The sequence below is a fragment of the Ursus americanus genome, chromosome 35 (assembly GCF_024610735.1).
Source record: "Ursus americanus isolate L20-20 chromosome 35, mUrsAme1.1.p, whole genome shotgun sequence".
NCBI lineage: Eukaryota > Metazoa > Chordata > Mammalia > Carnivora > Ursidae > Ursus > Ursus americanus.
In genome coordinates, this window is record NC_142161.1 from 26,903,066 (window position 1) to 26,919,595 (window position 16,530).

Sequence of the window (16,530 nt, forward strand, 5' to 3'; positions counted from 1 at the left end):
AGAGAGAGAGAGAGAATTTCAAGCAGACCCTTCACTAAATGCAGAGTCCCATGGGGGGGGGGGGCTCGATCCCACGATCCTGAGACCTCGACCTGAGCCAAAATCGAGAGTTAGACGCTTCACTGGCTGAACCACCCAGGTGCCCCACAAGCGTGTGCTCAGGACACATTCCTAGAGAACAAGGTCAGGTACTGCACGCAGGTACGTGGATGTCTGTGTTGTGTACTCAACCCCAGCAATGACTTATCGAGCGATGATGAGTCACCGTGTGGGCCTGCAACTCACACTGCTAATGCCTGGGTTTCAGTAAATTAACAAATTGGAATAAAAGCTAACTTTAAAAAAATTACCCGGTAGTGTTTAAAAGCACTGATCCATCAAGGGTTTAACAGACTCCAGTAGTACTTCATTAAAGCTAATAACAGGAAGGAAATCTGTTAACTACTCAAACATTGAAGTCTGTAAAATCTACCTCTAGAATAGCTCTTTCCCAAAAGCCTTCAGTTCGCTTGGCAAGGGAGAAATATCAGTTTCAACCTCGTGAATATTAAAAAGTGAGAACTTATTTTTCACCAAGATAATTTAGTGTATCATAGGTAAGGAATAAATGTTTCTAAAAATTAAAGCCAGCTCTTTAGTGTTCATGACAATCTCTTCCATCAATCGAAAATAAAAAAGGCCTTGAAAATTTAATAAATGCAGATAAATCCGTGTGCCTCTTTACACTGGCTGATGAGGAGGCAGCTACAACTCAAGGTTCTCTCGTTCTTGTCTGTTAGCATTACTACCCCAGGTAGCCCGAGGGTTAGCTACGCTAACCCTACAACCCGTCACATGTATTCACCACGCGTAACATCTGCTTGTGTGGAAGGCGACCGCTGCACAAGTATTTTACAGTCGCCTTGGCGCTTCACAGTTACCACACCCAAACTTTGAACATAGTTGTACACATGCATCAAGTTCCCCCTGGGAAAAGTGACCGGTTGCTATACTTTCATTACCTGCTACCTAACTGGTCTCAGTTTTACAGAGGTAAGAACCACAGAAGAAAGAACTGGCTAAAGGTCCAGGGGGGTAGAATGTTAACCTTGGAGCTCCAGCCAGCAAGCCCAGGCTCCTTTTTTAGAAATGAGTCTCCTGTTTCTATTGGCCTTTGGCACTTCTAATGCCCACGGCACTTACTTTAAAACCATAAAAAGGAATAGGAAACAAATGTTTTTCTTTCACCCCATTTTCTTCCTCTTTCTAAAATTGCTTACTTGTTCAAATAACAGGGGTGTGGAACAGCGTTCTCAACCTCCTCCTACCCCAGGGGCCATTCCTACCATGCTGGGGGAGTGATGTGTACATGGGCCCTACACTCTCAAAGATGCCCAGATTTTGCACTGCAATATAGATAAAAATCAATTTACATTATACATATTTTCCTAGTCCCTACATGTAAAGTAATCCCATCTCTACTATAATCACAACATTTATTGAACACTTACTATGTGCCAGGTACCTAAGTGCATTACATATATTAAACTGATTTAATCCCCATGGCAAACTATTAGGTAGATATTATGATGACCCTCACCTTACATATAAGAAAACAGGCACACACAGTTTAAATAACTTTCTCAAGGTCACAGAGCTAGTAAATGGCAGAACTGGAATTCAAGCCCAGATAATCTGGTCTTTAGGCCTGTGCTCTGTCACGTGGTTCTCAGAATGCACATGAGAACAACATTATCATGGAGACAATTTGCTGTAACACATTTTTAAGTCTATAATTTGACAATTATCTTGTTATTAACAGAGATCACATAAAATCTCTCTCACAAATGATGGACTCACTAGACCTTCAAAAAACTCCAACCAATACTTAAGAACCTAAGACAGTGTCTTAAATGATCCCAAGTATGCAACAGCTTTAACCTAACGGGTATACATGGTTTGAGAATTCACTGCCTTCTCATTCAAAATTACGTCAAGTGAAAACTTTGCTTTTCCATTACTTGACTAATTTTCAGTAAAATTTTGTTGCCACAAATGTTTTTCTGTATTAGCTTAAAGGTCTCCATGGTACAACAACTGACTATACTACTTTTACAATGTTTACTATCAACGAAGCAAAAGCTCTTCCAAATCCTGCTGTTCCTTGAGGAAAAGGAGAAAAAGTCAAATACATGGCCTAAGCCTACAGGACTGTGGTATAACCAAAGACAGAGTATCAGTCTTTTGACGTAAAAGCTATTTATTACTCTAGTCAGGAAGGTACACTGGTTTGAAAAACTAATCAAAATTAATTAGAAGTTTTAAGCACCTCAAACATAAAATCATGCATTATATAAAAGGTACTTTTAAGGTCAATTTAATTTTCAGAAACTGACCAACTAATTCAGCCTCTCTCAGAAATCAATAGCAGAGAAATAAATGGTCTATGAACTGAAATTTCTGTAGCTTTATGAATAATATTCTGAAATTCAAAAGGCATATCAGAATGCAATGGACAGAAAGATAAATCAAATACAATTTTATAAGAAAAAAATTCAGTTTTACCTGCACTATTGTTATGGTCTGAATGTTTGTGTGTCCTGCCCCACAACCCAGCCCCAAAATCTTATGCTGAAACCCACTCCCCCAATATGATAGTATTTGGAGGTGGGCATTTGAGAGATGAGTAGGTCCTGAGGGTGAAGCTCTCATAAATGGGATCGATGCCCTATAAGAGACCCCAGGGAGACCCTTTGCTCTTCTGCCATGTGAGGTTACAGTGAGAAGACAGTTGCCTATGAGGAAGTTGGTGCCTCGTACTCCCCAGCCTCTAGAACTGTGAGAAATAAGTTTCTGTTATTTATAAGCCACCCAGTCTATATTTTGTCCTAGCAGCCCAAATATGCTAAGACAACCATGCTATGCTCGAAAGCAACCCGATTAGTTTGATTCTTTAAAATCTAATTTAGTTTGCCTTTAAAATGCAAGTGTGATTCCACTTCAAAATACTCTATTTTAGCAACTTCCTTTTCATAAAATGTTTAAAGACAAGTCAAGCAATGCCATCTACAGGGAAACTTTAGAACAGCAGTCCTATTCCGATAACCCACACTTTTAACAATTAGTCCAGTATTTATAGTCGAAGTTAATACTGCATTTGGCATCATTTAACAAGGAAAGTTACAAGAAAAAGGTAGCTGTGTAAAAAATTCTATTATTCTGGATTAATAATTCTTAAAATAATTAAAAATTACCTAACTTCATTCCCAAGTTCACGAAACGTGATTCACAGACCCTCAGTTATGCAATCTCAAAGACTTTTAGTTATAACTGGTGTCCGGGGGAGACTCAAGTCATTGGGGACTAGGCTGTAACAATTTTATTTTTCCAGCTATTGGACTCCCCTTTCCTCTTGAGTAGCATCACCTTTGCCTTCTTGACCAAGATCTCTAAAATTTTAGGTAAACACTCAATTTCTAAAGCTCAGTCCTGTTTATTTTAAAACCTATTTCATAGATGATTCCACATTGGATTCAAAGCTCTTTCTCTCCTTATGCAGTATAGGCCCACTCTAATCATGGGTGGTTTATTTTTATATTTCTCCTCTTTGCTCTCTTCCCCTTGGGAAATAGATGCTAGGCTTCCTTAACATAGCAGTTCTCAATTTAGGCTAAATACGCAAACCACCTGGAGCCCTTTAACAAAAATCCCATGCCTCTTAATTGAACTGGGACCTGAACACAGCTTTGTTTGCTTTTAACTTTCCAGGTGATTCCATGTGCAGCCGAGTTTGAGAAACACCTCCTTAAACTGGGGCTCCCTAATCGGCTAGAACTGCATTCTGATAACCGGCCTACGGGTTTTGTGGTGCACAGTGGCAAGCCCCCATTCACCTAGAGGCCCAGACGTTCATTCCTGAGCTGTCTCCCCACCTGCCCCCAGCCCTAGCAGTCCCTGGAGATTGGAGTTGGCGGTATTCTGGTTGATCCCCAGTCCATGGCATCACACCTCACTCATCTGCACCTGCCTTTGTACTTCTCCATGTTGCTGCACAAGTCCTCTGGCCTCCAACTCCTGTATCAACACTGGCTGGCAGGACCCACCTTTAACACCTCTCCAATTTCATTCCCATGGTCTGAAATAAAAACACAGATGTGCTAATCTGCTGGGTAAATCCAAACAGGTGAGAAAATGCTGGGCTCCCCTTCTTAGAAGTAACCTAAATCTTGAATTTTTCCTTCATGCCTCCCTCCTGTGGTTTCTGAGTGCAGATGTACCCTCTTCCCTCCCTCATGAGAGAGCCCAAAGGACTAGATCCCAGTCCCCAATGCTGCGCTCCTCAGAGACCTCTTCCAGGCCTCCCTGGCTGTCTGTGGAATGGTGGTTCGTGATAGGGGATGTTACTTGAACTGGTAGCCCTCAGTAAGCCCCCGCAGTGCTTGCTGGTCCTAATGACCAGTGGTTCTCTGATCTTACTATGTGGAGACTTGGTACCTTTTTCTTTTTTGAGATTTGGTAACTTTTAATCTCTGCTTTGGCCTTATTCCAAAATAGAAGAAAAAAAAATCCCATGATTTAATGTTACCATTTACTTAAATCTACAGTCAGTAACTCAGGTCAGTTCTCCAGAACAGATGGCGATAATTGTATGCAAGCGACGTACTGAGATGGTAAATTGAGTGGGAATAGGACAGGGAAGGGAAGGAAGCACATACAAGTAAAGGGTGATTCTGGCAAAGCTGTAGAGGCTGACCTCAACCCAACTCCCCCGGAGAATTTTGGATCGTAAGGTGCACCTATGTGAGGTAAAGGAGCTGGGCTTTCCTATAGGAATGCCAAGGGGCACCTCAGGCCTAAGACCCAGAGGCACTGAATAGTAGAAGTCTAGTGAAAAGAGGAGGAGGGTGAACAGGGATCTGAGAATATAAGCGGATTCCTATAGGTGGTCAATGTCAGACTTATTTTTTTAAGTTGCACGATGTTACGGAATAGGCTAGAAAGTAGTCATCTGTGCCAAGACTTCACTAATGATAACCGGTGCTATCTGTAACTAACAAAGAATCATATATTTAGTTTGCACTGTTTAGTAAACTGCTTAATGAAATGCTAAGAGCGGTATGAACAACGTATTTTGAAAAAGAACAGCAAGACAAACTTTAAAGACCGAAGGAAGCCTGAGGGAAAGAATGGTTCTTTTGACTTGGATCTTTTAACTTTTCTAAATAGGGCTGCTTTTGCTTTTTCTGGAAAGCCTGATTTAGATGTTCATTTTCTTCAAAGCTATTTCTGAAACATTGACAAAATCACAGGATCTCAAAAACAATGTTTATTTTAATACATAAAATGTGCCACCTCGCACCAATGCCTACGAGTACCGGCATTCTATCCAGCTAGTCTTACTCTTCATAACTGGTGTAACTGAAGGCCTCGATCGATCAGTCTGTGAGCAGATGATTATTGTACCATCATAAAACAGAGAATACGCAGAATCAAAATCACTTGGTCAATGTATATAGAACAACATTTGTAGTGATTTAAAGACAGTTCTCTGTTTCATGTAAACAACACTGGTGATTTTCGCCATTTTCCTGGAATATATATGCAAAGAAAAGTGCAAGAGCCACGTAAGTGCACAAGCCTGAAACTGGACTTTTATTCCTACTCCATTCTCAAATGAAAAAAAGTTTTTAAAGATACCTTTTCCCCCCTCCTGATTTCTTACTTTCATTCCTACCAACTCATTACAGTATAATTTACTATCTAACTCATATAGACATGTACGGTGGAAGAAAAGAATAAAACTTTGGCTAATAGAAGTATACAAAACAGTATTTTCAGGTTTTTTTTTTTTAAGTAAAAGAACATTTAAAATACTAAAGCTATCGTAATAATAGCAATGAAGTGGAAGATACATATGATAAAAACCACTGCATAATTACATTAAAATAAAAACCTACTTTTAGATTTACTGATCTTGAACACAACTAAATTTTATTAGTTGCAACTTAAACAGAATTACATAGTAATAGATATCTCTCTTTAGAAATTGGATCAATTTATCTCTAGTTTCCTGACAATAATGCCAAGTCAACCAAGCCACTTCACTGTTTATTTCTGGCAGACTTTAGGCAAACTTCAACACCTATATTCATTTGAGGAGTGACTGATACACAATTTTCGTTTAAGCAGAACTTGATGCTGAGCTACAGGTAAACTAAGTTGGATTTCAGGCCCACTGGCAGGCAGGCAGGCAGTAATCATTTTTCGAATTGCAGGCAGCCCATGGTGGTTTGTCAGTTATATACTGAATCTCTATGGACATGCTGGAAAAATCTGTGAACACAATCTTCCCATGCTGTATTCACATGTTCCATTCACATCTTTAGCTTACCCAGGTTGTTAGAGAGCTTGGGTAAGAGGACTAAAGATTTCACGATGGAGATTTCTATAAGGAAAAAAAAATGAAAGCTTTAAAGACTGATTTCTTATAAAAAATTAAGTATTTACTGGGTACTTAATACTAAGCAATATGCTTAATAATGGCTAAATGCAATTCAAATGAACAACCATGCAGAATTTTTAAGAGATGGTTTTTTGCTGATACCTAAAACAAAACAACCAAAGAAAAATCACATATACTAGACATCATCAAAATTAAAAAGCTTTGTGCTTCAAAGGACATACTCTCAAGAAAAAAAAAACAAACACAGAATGGGAGAAAGTATTTGAAAGTCATGTATCTGTTAAGGGTCTAGTATCCAGAATATATAAAGAACTATTACAACTCAACGGTAAGAGGACAACTCAATTTAAAAACAGGCTAAGTATGGGACACCTGGGTGGCTTAGTCGGTTAAGCATCTGCCTTCGGCTCAGGTCATGATCCCAGGGTCCTGGGATCGAGCCCCACATCGGGCTCCCTGCTCAGTGGGGAGTCTGCTTCTCCCTCTCCCACTCCCCCTGCTTGGGTTCCCTCTCTCACTGTCTCTCTCTGACAAATAAATAAAAATCTTAAAAACGAACAAACAAAAAACAGGCTAAGTATTTCTGTAAAGATATACAAATGGCCAGTAAATACATGAAGAGAGACACTCCACATTAGTCATTCAAGAAATGAAAATAAAAACCACAATGAGACACCACTTCACCCCTACCGAGATGACTACCATCAAAAAGATGGACAATGACAAGCGCTGGTGAAGATACGAAGGAATGAGAACCCTCCGCCACTGCTGGTGGGGATGTAAAATGGTACAGCAGCTTTGGAGTACAGTTTGGCCAATTCACTGTTAGTTAGACATGGAGTTCCCATGTGACCTAGCAGTTCTACTCTTAGGTATATACCCAAGAGATTTGAAAACGTAAGTCACAGAAAAATTCTTACATGAATATTCATTGCAGTATTCATTATTGCCAAAAAGTGAAAAACCACTGAAATGCCTAATGACTGATGAATGGATGGATAAGGTGTAGTATATCAAAGAAATATTAAAACTATATTTTACTTCTAAAACTATAAAAGGGAGCCAGATACAAGAAGCCACATAGTGTGTGATTCCACTTCTATGAAATGTTCAGAACAGGCAACTTCACAGACAGAGAACAGACTGGTGGCTGCCAAAGATCAGGGAGAGGTGGGAACAGCAAGTGACTGCTAATGGGTATGGGGTTTCTTTTTGGGGCAATAAAGAATGTTTAGAATTCAAAAGTGGTGACAATTGTGCAACTCTGTGAATATACTAAAAACCACTGAACCTTACATTTTAAAAGGGTGAATTTTATCAATTTTGTAAAAAGAAGTAATTCTTCACACACACACACACACACACACACAAAGCCTTTACATTTAGGAGACAAAATCTTAATGCCTCAAAAAAACCTCTACTTTTAAAACTACACAACAGCTTGAGCTAAAACCAGATTCCTTAAGGCATAAAACATTTTTAAAATTTATCTTTGGATCTCCAGCACTATGTCAAATGAAAGTTAGTAGATCTGAATTACTAATCCCGCCGCCTCTCACTTCTTACAGTTCTAATACCTAGCCTTGATCCCCCAACTTACAAGCCATTTGCTTTTGGCTAGAATTCCCATAATCAGAGAACTTCATCATGAACAAATTTAATCAAAGCAAAGATAACAGGAACAAGTAGGACTTACTAAATTAGCACCCTTAATTCATAAATTAGATCATGTCCTTGCCTTATACTAGTCACATATACAAAAGGTGATACAAACAAAATGGATGAAATACAATTCTTCCCCTCTACACACAGCAAACTCTAGGCATACAGAGCAACTTCTATAAAATGTAACTGTTGTAACAGGTAAAGGAAGCAACAAAAAAGGGTAACACACATAAATTCTATTTGAGTGCATTTTTATTTACTGGGCAGATCTACCTTGTTATACTTTAGACTATTTAAAAAAATTTGAATGGTTGGAAAAAGTTCACAAAAGTCAGAACTGGCATTTTTAAATCTCTGAGAGATAAAAGAAATGTACAAATAGCTAAGATATTTGCCTGAGGTAATGCCCAATTACAAAGCTCTATTATTTACAGATGGAAAGGACCTTTATCAAAGTAGCCTGGTTTTTTGTTTTTTTTTTAGAGGAAGAATCCAAGGCCAGGTAGATTAAGTGATCTAAACACCGAGAGCGCCAGTGAGTCGTTAGAACTGTTTCCCCACATCAAAATCAGTCTACACCACACATTAGCTCAGAGACAGTGCCCAGCTAATGAGATCTCCTCAGAGGATAAAGAGGTGGGAATGTATTTACCGATTTTTTCTTTCTGATGTATAAAATATGAATATCCTCGCTTCGATATTCTTCATCATGTTTCTCCAAAGGAATTTTTTCAAAGTCAAAGTCTAGCTGGAGGAGCTATAAATTTAAAAGAGATATACTTCAAAATCAATAATACGAAATTTCCTGTGGCAACAGAAGTCAGAGTGACAGTTAACTTTGGAGGAGTACTGACTGGAAAAGGGCACATGGGAGCCTTGAGGTCCTGAAAATATTCTGCATTTTTATGTAGAGTGGTGATTGCTCGGGTGTATACACATGAAAAACTGAGCCGAGCACCTGATATATGTGTATCTTACATGTGTTTGACTCAATTTAAACTGTTTAACAATATTGAATTTTCAATTACAGTCTCAAAAGTTCATTAACATTCTTTACTTTCAAGAAAAACATGAAAATAAAAAACAATTTTAGCACCTGAGGCAGAGTCACGTATTTACATTCTTATTTAAGCACAGTAGTCCTTTCAGTAGATAAATTGCAGGGCTGTGTAGAGGTACCCTCAAGAGGAGTCACTTGTAATGTAATTGATTTTTGCCCATCAGAAGGGTTTGGAGGACCACTGGGGGAAGACAGGTGAACGATACATGGGGCTCTATGTACCACTTTTGCAACTTTCTGTAAGTCTTTAATTATTTCAAAGTAAAAAGTAAAAAACAAAACAAAACCAAAAAACATTCCAGAAAGTAGACAGGATATCTTGGTCGAAGCTTTCATAAAAATGCAGAGAAAAACACAGACGTAAAAATGTAACACATATATTTCTGATTCCAAAAGTAATACATTACTATGTTCCCAAAAGCCAGCATCATGTTTAATAAAGAAACATGGAAAACTTTTCTAGAAAAGACAAGGGTGTTACCGTTATTATTTTAGGTTGTTCTGTAGATACTAGATCAACTTATTAGAAAAGAAAAAGAAAAAAAGGATCAGAAAAGATGAAAAAGGTGGGGGAGAAGCTTAGTAGAATGGTGGGCAATGAAGGATAGTCTCCTTGGATTCGCATGAGCAGAATGTGTTCCCCACTCAAAATTACCATAATATATTTGAACACATAGTCACATAAAGCCTCGATGAAGTCACATAAAGCACTACGAAAACAGATCTACTACTTACCTCAAAATATTTTTTCTCAATTTCTGGATTTTTTCCCATTGTTCGTTGTTCGTAACAACATATAATACAAGTCTCAAATCCACTAAGATCTTTTAGAGTTTTCAACAACGGCTCCAAAGACTGTTCAAAAAGGAATATCACTTTTACTTATGATTTTTAAAAATTTACATTTTTACTATAAAAAGGGGGTAGGAGAAGTGGAGAGTAACTATAACTCCCCTCCAATTTATCCATCTTTGAATCAATCAACAAAGTATATGTGGTTAAATTAAAGCTCTGTAGCTAATGACTGGTAAACTCCTCTTCACTAATCAACCGTTGTATTGATTTCAGTTTCCAAGACTCAAATGACTGCATTTTGGAGTTACCATGGGAAAACAAATGAAACTGACCTCGCTCTTAAAAAATTAATTTTATTTAATCTATTTTAACTTGGAATTTTACCCACAAAAGTAAGTCCGACCCTAACTTGAGCATAAGGTAGTTCAATGTTTGTTATTTTACAAATGTGATGCCCACAATATTATACAAACTGATATTTTAAAAAATACCATCCTGAATCAATCTTGCCACAGAACAATGAATTCTTTACAATGCAACTTAATTCTCAAAGTCATGGTTAACTTGTTCACTGGAAAGAGCTTAAAAAAATCCGTAGCTTATCTTAACAGATCCAAATGGCAAAATCTTTAAAATATTACAGAAGCCTCTAGTCAAATGCACATAACACTTTTGTCAACATGTTTCACAGGTCTACATGTTTATCACGAGTACATGCATATAGTTCCTGGTAACCTTAATGTTCTTTACTGTGTCATCAACTATAGGACACATATCCTGCCTTCAGAGATGTTAAAAGGTGAAGAAATAAGCACTTTGGAATCCACGAATTATGATACAACTTCTGAAGACAGACACTTCACTCACTGAATACTTACCTCTTCATAGTATATGCAGTCGGCCATCAGTATGTAGTCTGGCGGAGATGGAAAGTCTTCTATTTCTTCCCCCCTTAAAAATGTCAACCAAATATTTTAACTGTTGCTTTAATAATTTAAAACATTGTTCTCTAAACAAGTTCTGGAAGGTTCTCTAAACAAGTTCTGGAAGGTCCCCTTTGTATTAACTATGCTTTTAGTGAAACGCAATTTAAAGCAAACTACAGATCGTTATCTTAAAACAAGCTGAAAGGCCATACAAACCATTTCAGTACCTTGGCTTGAACAGAACCAGTGACAAGATGCTTGTTCATATTAATATTCATCTTCAGCAAGTCTTGCAATTCCTCAAGATCTGTGACCACAACATCAGCCCTACAAAATAACGTCGATTGAGGTGTAGGCACAAGCGTCGTAAACCACGAATCCGGGTTTCCCGAACGAAGCGGCACCCCCTCCTGCCAGCTCTTACCCGAGGGTAGCAGCCATGAGCCCCACGGCCCCAGTGCCGGAGCCCAGCTCCAGCACCGACCGCCGGCTCAGAGCGTGAGCCCCATCGCCGGAAAACCCGGGCGTTTCCAGGTACTTAGAAAGGACAATGGCAGCGTCCCAAACAACGCAGCCCACGCCGCCCGAGCCATACTGCTGCAGTCGTAACACCGTGCCGTCTCGCTTTTCCAAAACTCGAACAAAGTTCCGCAGTGGGTCCTCCGCCGAGGACTCCAGAGGAGCCGCCATCGCTGCCCGGCAACAAGAAGCGGCGCGCGCAGTGACGTCACACCCACACGCACCGCCCCAGGGCCGGCCTGAAGAGGGCCCGGCGCCTCCTAGTGGCGAAGTTGGCGCCACAGCGCGTGCGCAAAGGCACAAAGCTGGGCAGGCAGCATTAGCAGGGCGCGGTCGAGCCCCGGGCCAGCGCTGCCCCGGGGTCGGTCAGCCTCACTCCTCTAAGTTACAAGCCTGGCTTAACAAACAGGTAGCTTAAACCGCTCTTCCAGACAAAGCTGGTATTGTCACCTGCTCTTAAGGCAAACCCCAGTGTTTTTACCAGGAGACTAATTCACTCAGTAGTTATTGGCTTTAAATCCAGGCAGTTTTCAAGATTCTACCAAGCAGGCTACCCCCCTCCTTACCAAGAGTTTCCTTGCCTGCTAATTTTTCATCTGAATGCATAAAAATGGTTGCTGGAAGCTTGCTGATTGCTGTTTTAACAGTTAAGACAAAGTTATCCTTCTAAAATTTACATCAAATTCTTTGGGATTACGTAATTTAAATAGCACAAAATATTGAAAATAATGTGGGTGTATTTCCGCAGAATTCAACAATCTCTCCCCTTGTTTCTTATAATGAAAACACGTATTTAAAAGTCTTTTAAAAATTAAGACTGGGGTGATTTATTAATCTTGTTAAGAACTCTGATACAAAGCACAGTAAAAGGCCACAGACCAGTAAACAAACAACGTGGCTTTTGGCTACTTCACAACTGCTGCTACAGCACTGTCAGCAAAACGCGCGTTTTCATCACTCTGAACCCAGGAGTCCAAATGGCAAATAAAACTTTTACTTACTTCTCTGAATAAAAAGTTTAATAAAGCTTTAAGTATGTTTGCTGGTTTAAATGTTACCAATCTAAAAAAAAAATTTTTTTTTACTTTAGTTAACATGAGATTTATAGAGAAAGTTACTAGGTTTTGAGGGCAAGGCAGTTGGTTCCTATGCCATAAGAAATTTTCCTCTGAATTTCTGAGTTAGTAAAGTAGCAGATTGTATTATAGGCCTTGAGTCACTTAAATTTATATAGGTTATTAGCATTATCTTTAAATATACAATATAAACAAAACTGGACATACATGGCATATTAATTAACTTTGTTTTCCAAAACAATAGGCAACTCATTAGCTAAAGACACCATAGTCTGCAAAAACAAAAGGCACATCTGAATGAGATACATGCCCTTTTTCCCTCTATGACTGGGTTAGGTAGTCTCTGTATCCATTTTGACAAAATAATAAACACTTACAGTGCATCCTATTATTTTCATTCTATTTTTCATTTTTGTCTTCAGCAGCAAATTCTGGCATTTAAGACATGGCATTAAAGAGTTTAAGAACAGTGGGTGTTTTTCACAATTCTCCCTAAACATAAAAACTAGAAGTAAAAACTAGAAGATGGTCAAAGAGTTTTAAAAATCAGTAATACCATACACCCCCTATATCTGTGTAAATTCACTGCCTTAAAAAGGCATCTATTATCCAAATTTGAAAAATTCCACAAATGCACTATCCCCTTTCAGTGCAATCAATGTCACTTTAAACCATATTTTAGCAGAGTCTACAGTGCAAATATAAATTCTTTATACTGGCCTTTTGGCAGCACTGAGGATCCAAGACAAGGCAATGCTACTGATCACCTGAGGATAATGATAAAGGACTTTTGTATTTTTATTTTTCCAATTTTTAAAAGCTTATTTGATCAGTAGCATTTTTGTAAGAGCATTATTTGTAAAAAGTACTAAAATACTATGCCTTTTTTGAATAAATTAAAAAAAAAAAAAACCCTTTACAAATACCATTCCAGTGTCAATGACTACATATGGCTAAGGTCACTGAGGAGTTTCCGCATTTTCTAGCAAAGGCAGTCTGTATGATGGAGGGTGCGAAAGCTCCCGTTTGTAAGTCTTTGGTGGCAGTTTTGGTAGGTGAGGGCTTGAATTCTGCCTTGGTGGAACAGGGGGAGCTTGAGGATGAGCAAGGTTGTTGTGACTGGAACTGAGCACGTAGCATCGACGTGGTACTCTCGGAGAGGGTGTGCTAGGAGGAGTATTTGGCGAGTTTGGACATGTACTAACATCTCTGAACCAGTCTGGATCTCTGTGAAGATGTCCTAGTGGAGGTGGCTGAAGATTAAACGGACAGTTTATAAAGTGTTCTGGAGGCCGAAGGGGAACTGGTGGAGGGGTATCAGGAAGAGGATCTCTTGGTGGCGGTGGAGGTGGACTGTGCAGAGGCCCATCAAATGCACCAGTAGGAGCAGGAACTCTGGGTTTTACCTTTGGAGGAGGAGGCTGTCTTGGTGGAATAGCAGGGGGGTCATCATCAGATTTCGTGTTTCCCTCAAAAAAAAAAAAAAAATTAAATTATACCTCCATTCTCCTGAAAAATCTGTTAAGCTTTAAAAGACTGAAAAATTCTTATGTGTTCAGTTAAATCCAGAAGCTCTAAATAGATTAATCTGATTTAATGATCAGATTCATGAGTAAAATACTCCCAGTTTTATTTGGGGCCTAGTTTATTATTTTTATATATGAGATGTTTTCATTGAAATCTTAGAACATAAAGCCTCAGGTTATCTTGCTTTATATACCTTTCAAAAATGTATGCATTTTAACTGTAATATGCAAGTCAGTCAAAGGAATACATAGCTTTGTAGACATTAAAGGACATGATGTCAAGGGAACTCAACGTCCAGCTTCTGCTTTCTGGCCATCTACTTCTACTTTCCCCAGTGAGGCTTACCGTGCCGGTTCTCAAGTGTGATCCAGGGACCAGCAGCATCAGCACCAGTAGGGAACTTGTTAAAAAATGCAAATTCCTGGGTCCCACCCTAGACCTACTGAATTAGAAACTCAGCAATCTACTTTTAATAAGCCTCCCAGGTCATTCTGATGCAGCCTACAGTTTGAGAAGTACCGGTTTAAAGTTTGAAGAATGCTTTGAATACTAAAGTTTTCCCCCTTTCTACCAGAAGGAAAACATACTTCTGAGTATCTGTGAATCTGGCTGCCCAGCCTCTTTTTAGAAAAAAATATAAACGAGAATTAAGCAATTATTAAAAGTATTTTTCAAATAAAACAACTGAAGCATTTCAAAACTATGAAGGGTAGCCAAATTATGATTTACAGACTTTTTACAAGAACAAGAACTATCTGAAGATTCACCACTCTGAATGCGCTGGACGAGCTAAGACGGACCCCGTGCTGCCGACTACCTTGCAGTTTGAAGCATCGTCGTCAAACTTTTTTCGAGGAGGAAGTGGAGGAGGAATCAGTGGCTCTTCACTTAGTTTATGTAAACTACCACATGAACTGAAGAAAGATTCTGGGGGTAAAAAAGATTAGTTGAACCACAATTCACAGTGCAATCATAAGATAAGGCTTTATTTCAATCTGTGATCACCTCTGCTACAGCAAATGTCAGACTGTACTGAACTGTTGGTTCAGCTATACTCTCCACTAAACCGCAAGCTTTTTGAGGGCAGTGTGTGTTAACTTGTGTCCCTAAGCACTAGTACAACAGTGGTAATGCCTGGTATGTGGCAGACACTAGAGCTCCCCGAAAACATACAATTTAAATAAGATTAAAGATAAAAAGAATACAACTCTATTTGTTGACCAACACTTGTTATAAAAGCAGTGACCATGTCTTGTTTATCATTACATTAAGACTGGGCTCATAGGAACTAGTTGAGAAAGCTGAGGAGTTTAATTTTAAACATATGGAGTGTGAACTCTTTATGTGATATCCAAGTAGAGATGTCAATATCTTTACTCCATGTAAAAAAACTGCTGTCCTGATCTTGTGACTGTGCAGTCACCTGATGGGTGCTACTAGCTCCGGGTGTCAAAAACAAAGTATGCCTATGGGGTGTCGGCAGATGGTGTGGGAGGTCAGGCAGAGCACTATCTGCTGCAGATATACTCCTTTTGCCTGATCAGCATCGTTGGCCCTGTCTTGGGAGCGAACTACTCTTGGTGATAGTGAATCTATCCCATGTGGTGTAGTCAACCAGTCTGGCCCAGTGTACCCCAACTCCAATCAGAAAAATAACAAGTGTTGGGGATGTGGAGAAAAGGGAACCCTCACGAACTGTTGCTGGGAAGACAAACTGGTGCACCCACTCTGGAAACAATAATGGAGGTTCCTCACAAAATAAAAAAAATAGAAATACCACGTGTACACACACACACACACACACACACACACACACACACACACACACACAGAGGAATATTACTCAGCCACAAAAAAGAATGAGATCTTGTCATTTGCAACAATATGGATGGACATAGAGGGTATGAGGTTAAGTAGTAATAAGTCAGAGAAAGACAAATACCATATGATTTCACTTATATGTGAATTCTGAAAAACAAAACAAAAAGAAAAAGACTCATAAATACAGAGAACAAACTGGTGGCTTCCAGAGTGGAGGAGGATAAGGGCATGGGTGAAATAGATGAAGGGGATTAAGAGGCACAAACTTCCAGTTATAAAATAAGTCAAAGAAATAAAAAGTACAGCTTAGGGAATATAGGCAATAATATTATTATAACATACAGTGACACAGAGTGACTACACTTGTTGTGAACACTGAGTAATGTAGAGAATTGTCAAATCACTATGTTGTACATCTAAAACTAATATAACATTGTATGTCAACTATACTTCAATAATAAATACTTTTTAAAAAAAACCTCTATTTTAAAGTATGCTCTATGCCCAACGTGGGGCTTGAACTCATCACCCTAACATCAAGAGTTGCATGCTCTACTCACTGAGCCAGCCAGGTGCCCCAATAATAAATACTTTTTAAAAAGTAAAAAAGAAAAAAAAGTAGTGCACATGGGACTCACTTCTCACCTTTTTTTTTTTTTAAGATTTTATTTATTTATTCGACAGAGAGAGAGACAGCCA

General features: G+C 38.9%; 2 protein-coding genes across 5 annotated transcripts in view; both read right to left on the reverse strand.

The window, feature by feature from the left end:
• Nucleotides 1-5,285: 5,285 nt before the first annotated feature.
• On the reverse strand, nt 5,286-11,755 carry VCPKMT (valosin containing protein lysine methyltransferase). Of its 3 annotated transcripts, XM_045799040.2 has the most exons (7): nt 11,313-11,666; nt 11,105-11,215; nt 10,841-10,913; nt 9,903-10,022; nt 8,760-8,864; nt 6,371-6,424; nt 5,286-5,567 (listed from the first exon to the last, which is right to left on the reverse strand). In XM_045799040.2, the coding sequence occupies exons 1-6, from the start codon at nt 11,576-11,578 to the stop codon at nt 6,410-6,412; spliced, it is 690 nt and encodes a 229-aa protein (XP_045654996.1). In that variant the 5' UTR covers nt 11,579-11,666; the 3' UTR covers nt 5,286-5,567; nt 6,371-6,409. The 3 variants fall into 3 exon arrangements, with proteins under 3 accessions (XP_045654996.1, XP_045654987.1, XP_045654982.1); XM_045799031.2 differs by having other exon boundaries at nt 5,286-6,424; nt 11,313-11,663; XM_045799026.2 differs by lacking the exons at nt 5,286-5,567; nt 6,371-6,424 and having other exon boundaries at nt 6,433-8,864; nt 11,313-11,755.
• Nucleotides 11,756-12,209: 454 nt separating this feature from the next.
• Nucleotides 12,210-16,530, reverse strand: part of SOS2 (SOS Ras/Rho guanine nucleotide exchange factor 2) — an 80,155-nt gene continuing 75,834 nt past the window's right edge. Inside the window, exons 22-23 of one of the 2 annotated variants that reach the window (XM_045799006.2) lie at nt 14,828-14,937; nt 12,210-13,952 (exon numbers count right to left, since the gene is read on the reverse strand). In XM_045799006.2, the coding sequence (XP_045654962.2) occupies nt 13,443-13,952; nt 14,828-14,937 (620 nt within the window). In that variant the 3' untranslated portion in view covers nt 12,210-13,442. Of the gene's footprint in view, nt 13,953-14,777; nt 14,938-16,530 lie in introns of both variants that reach the window. The other variant, XM_045799016.2, reaches the window with a different exon arrangement.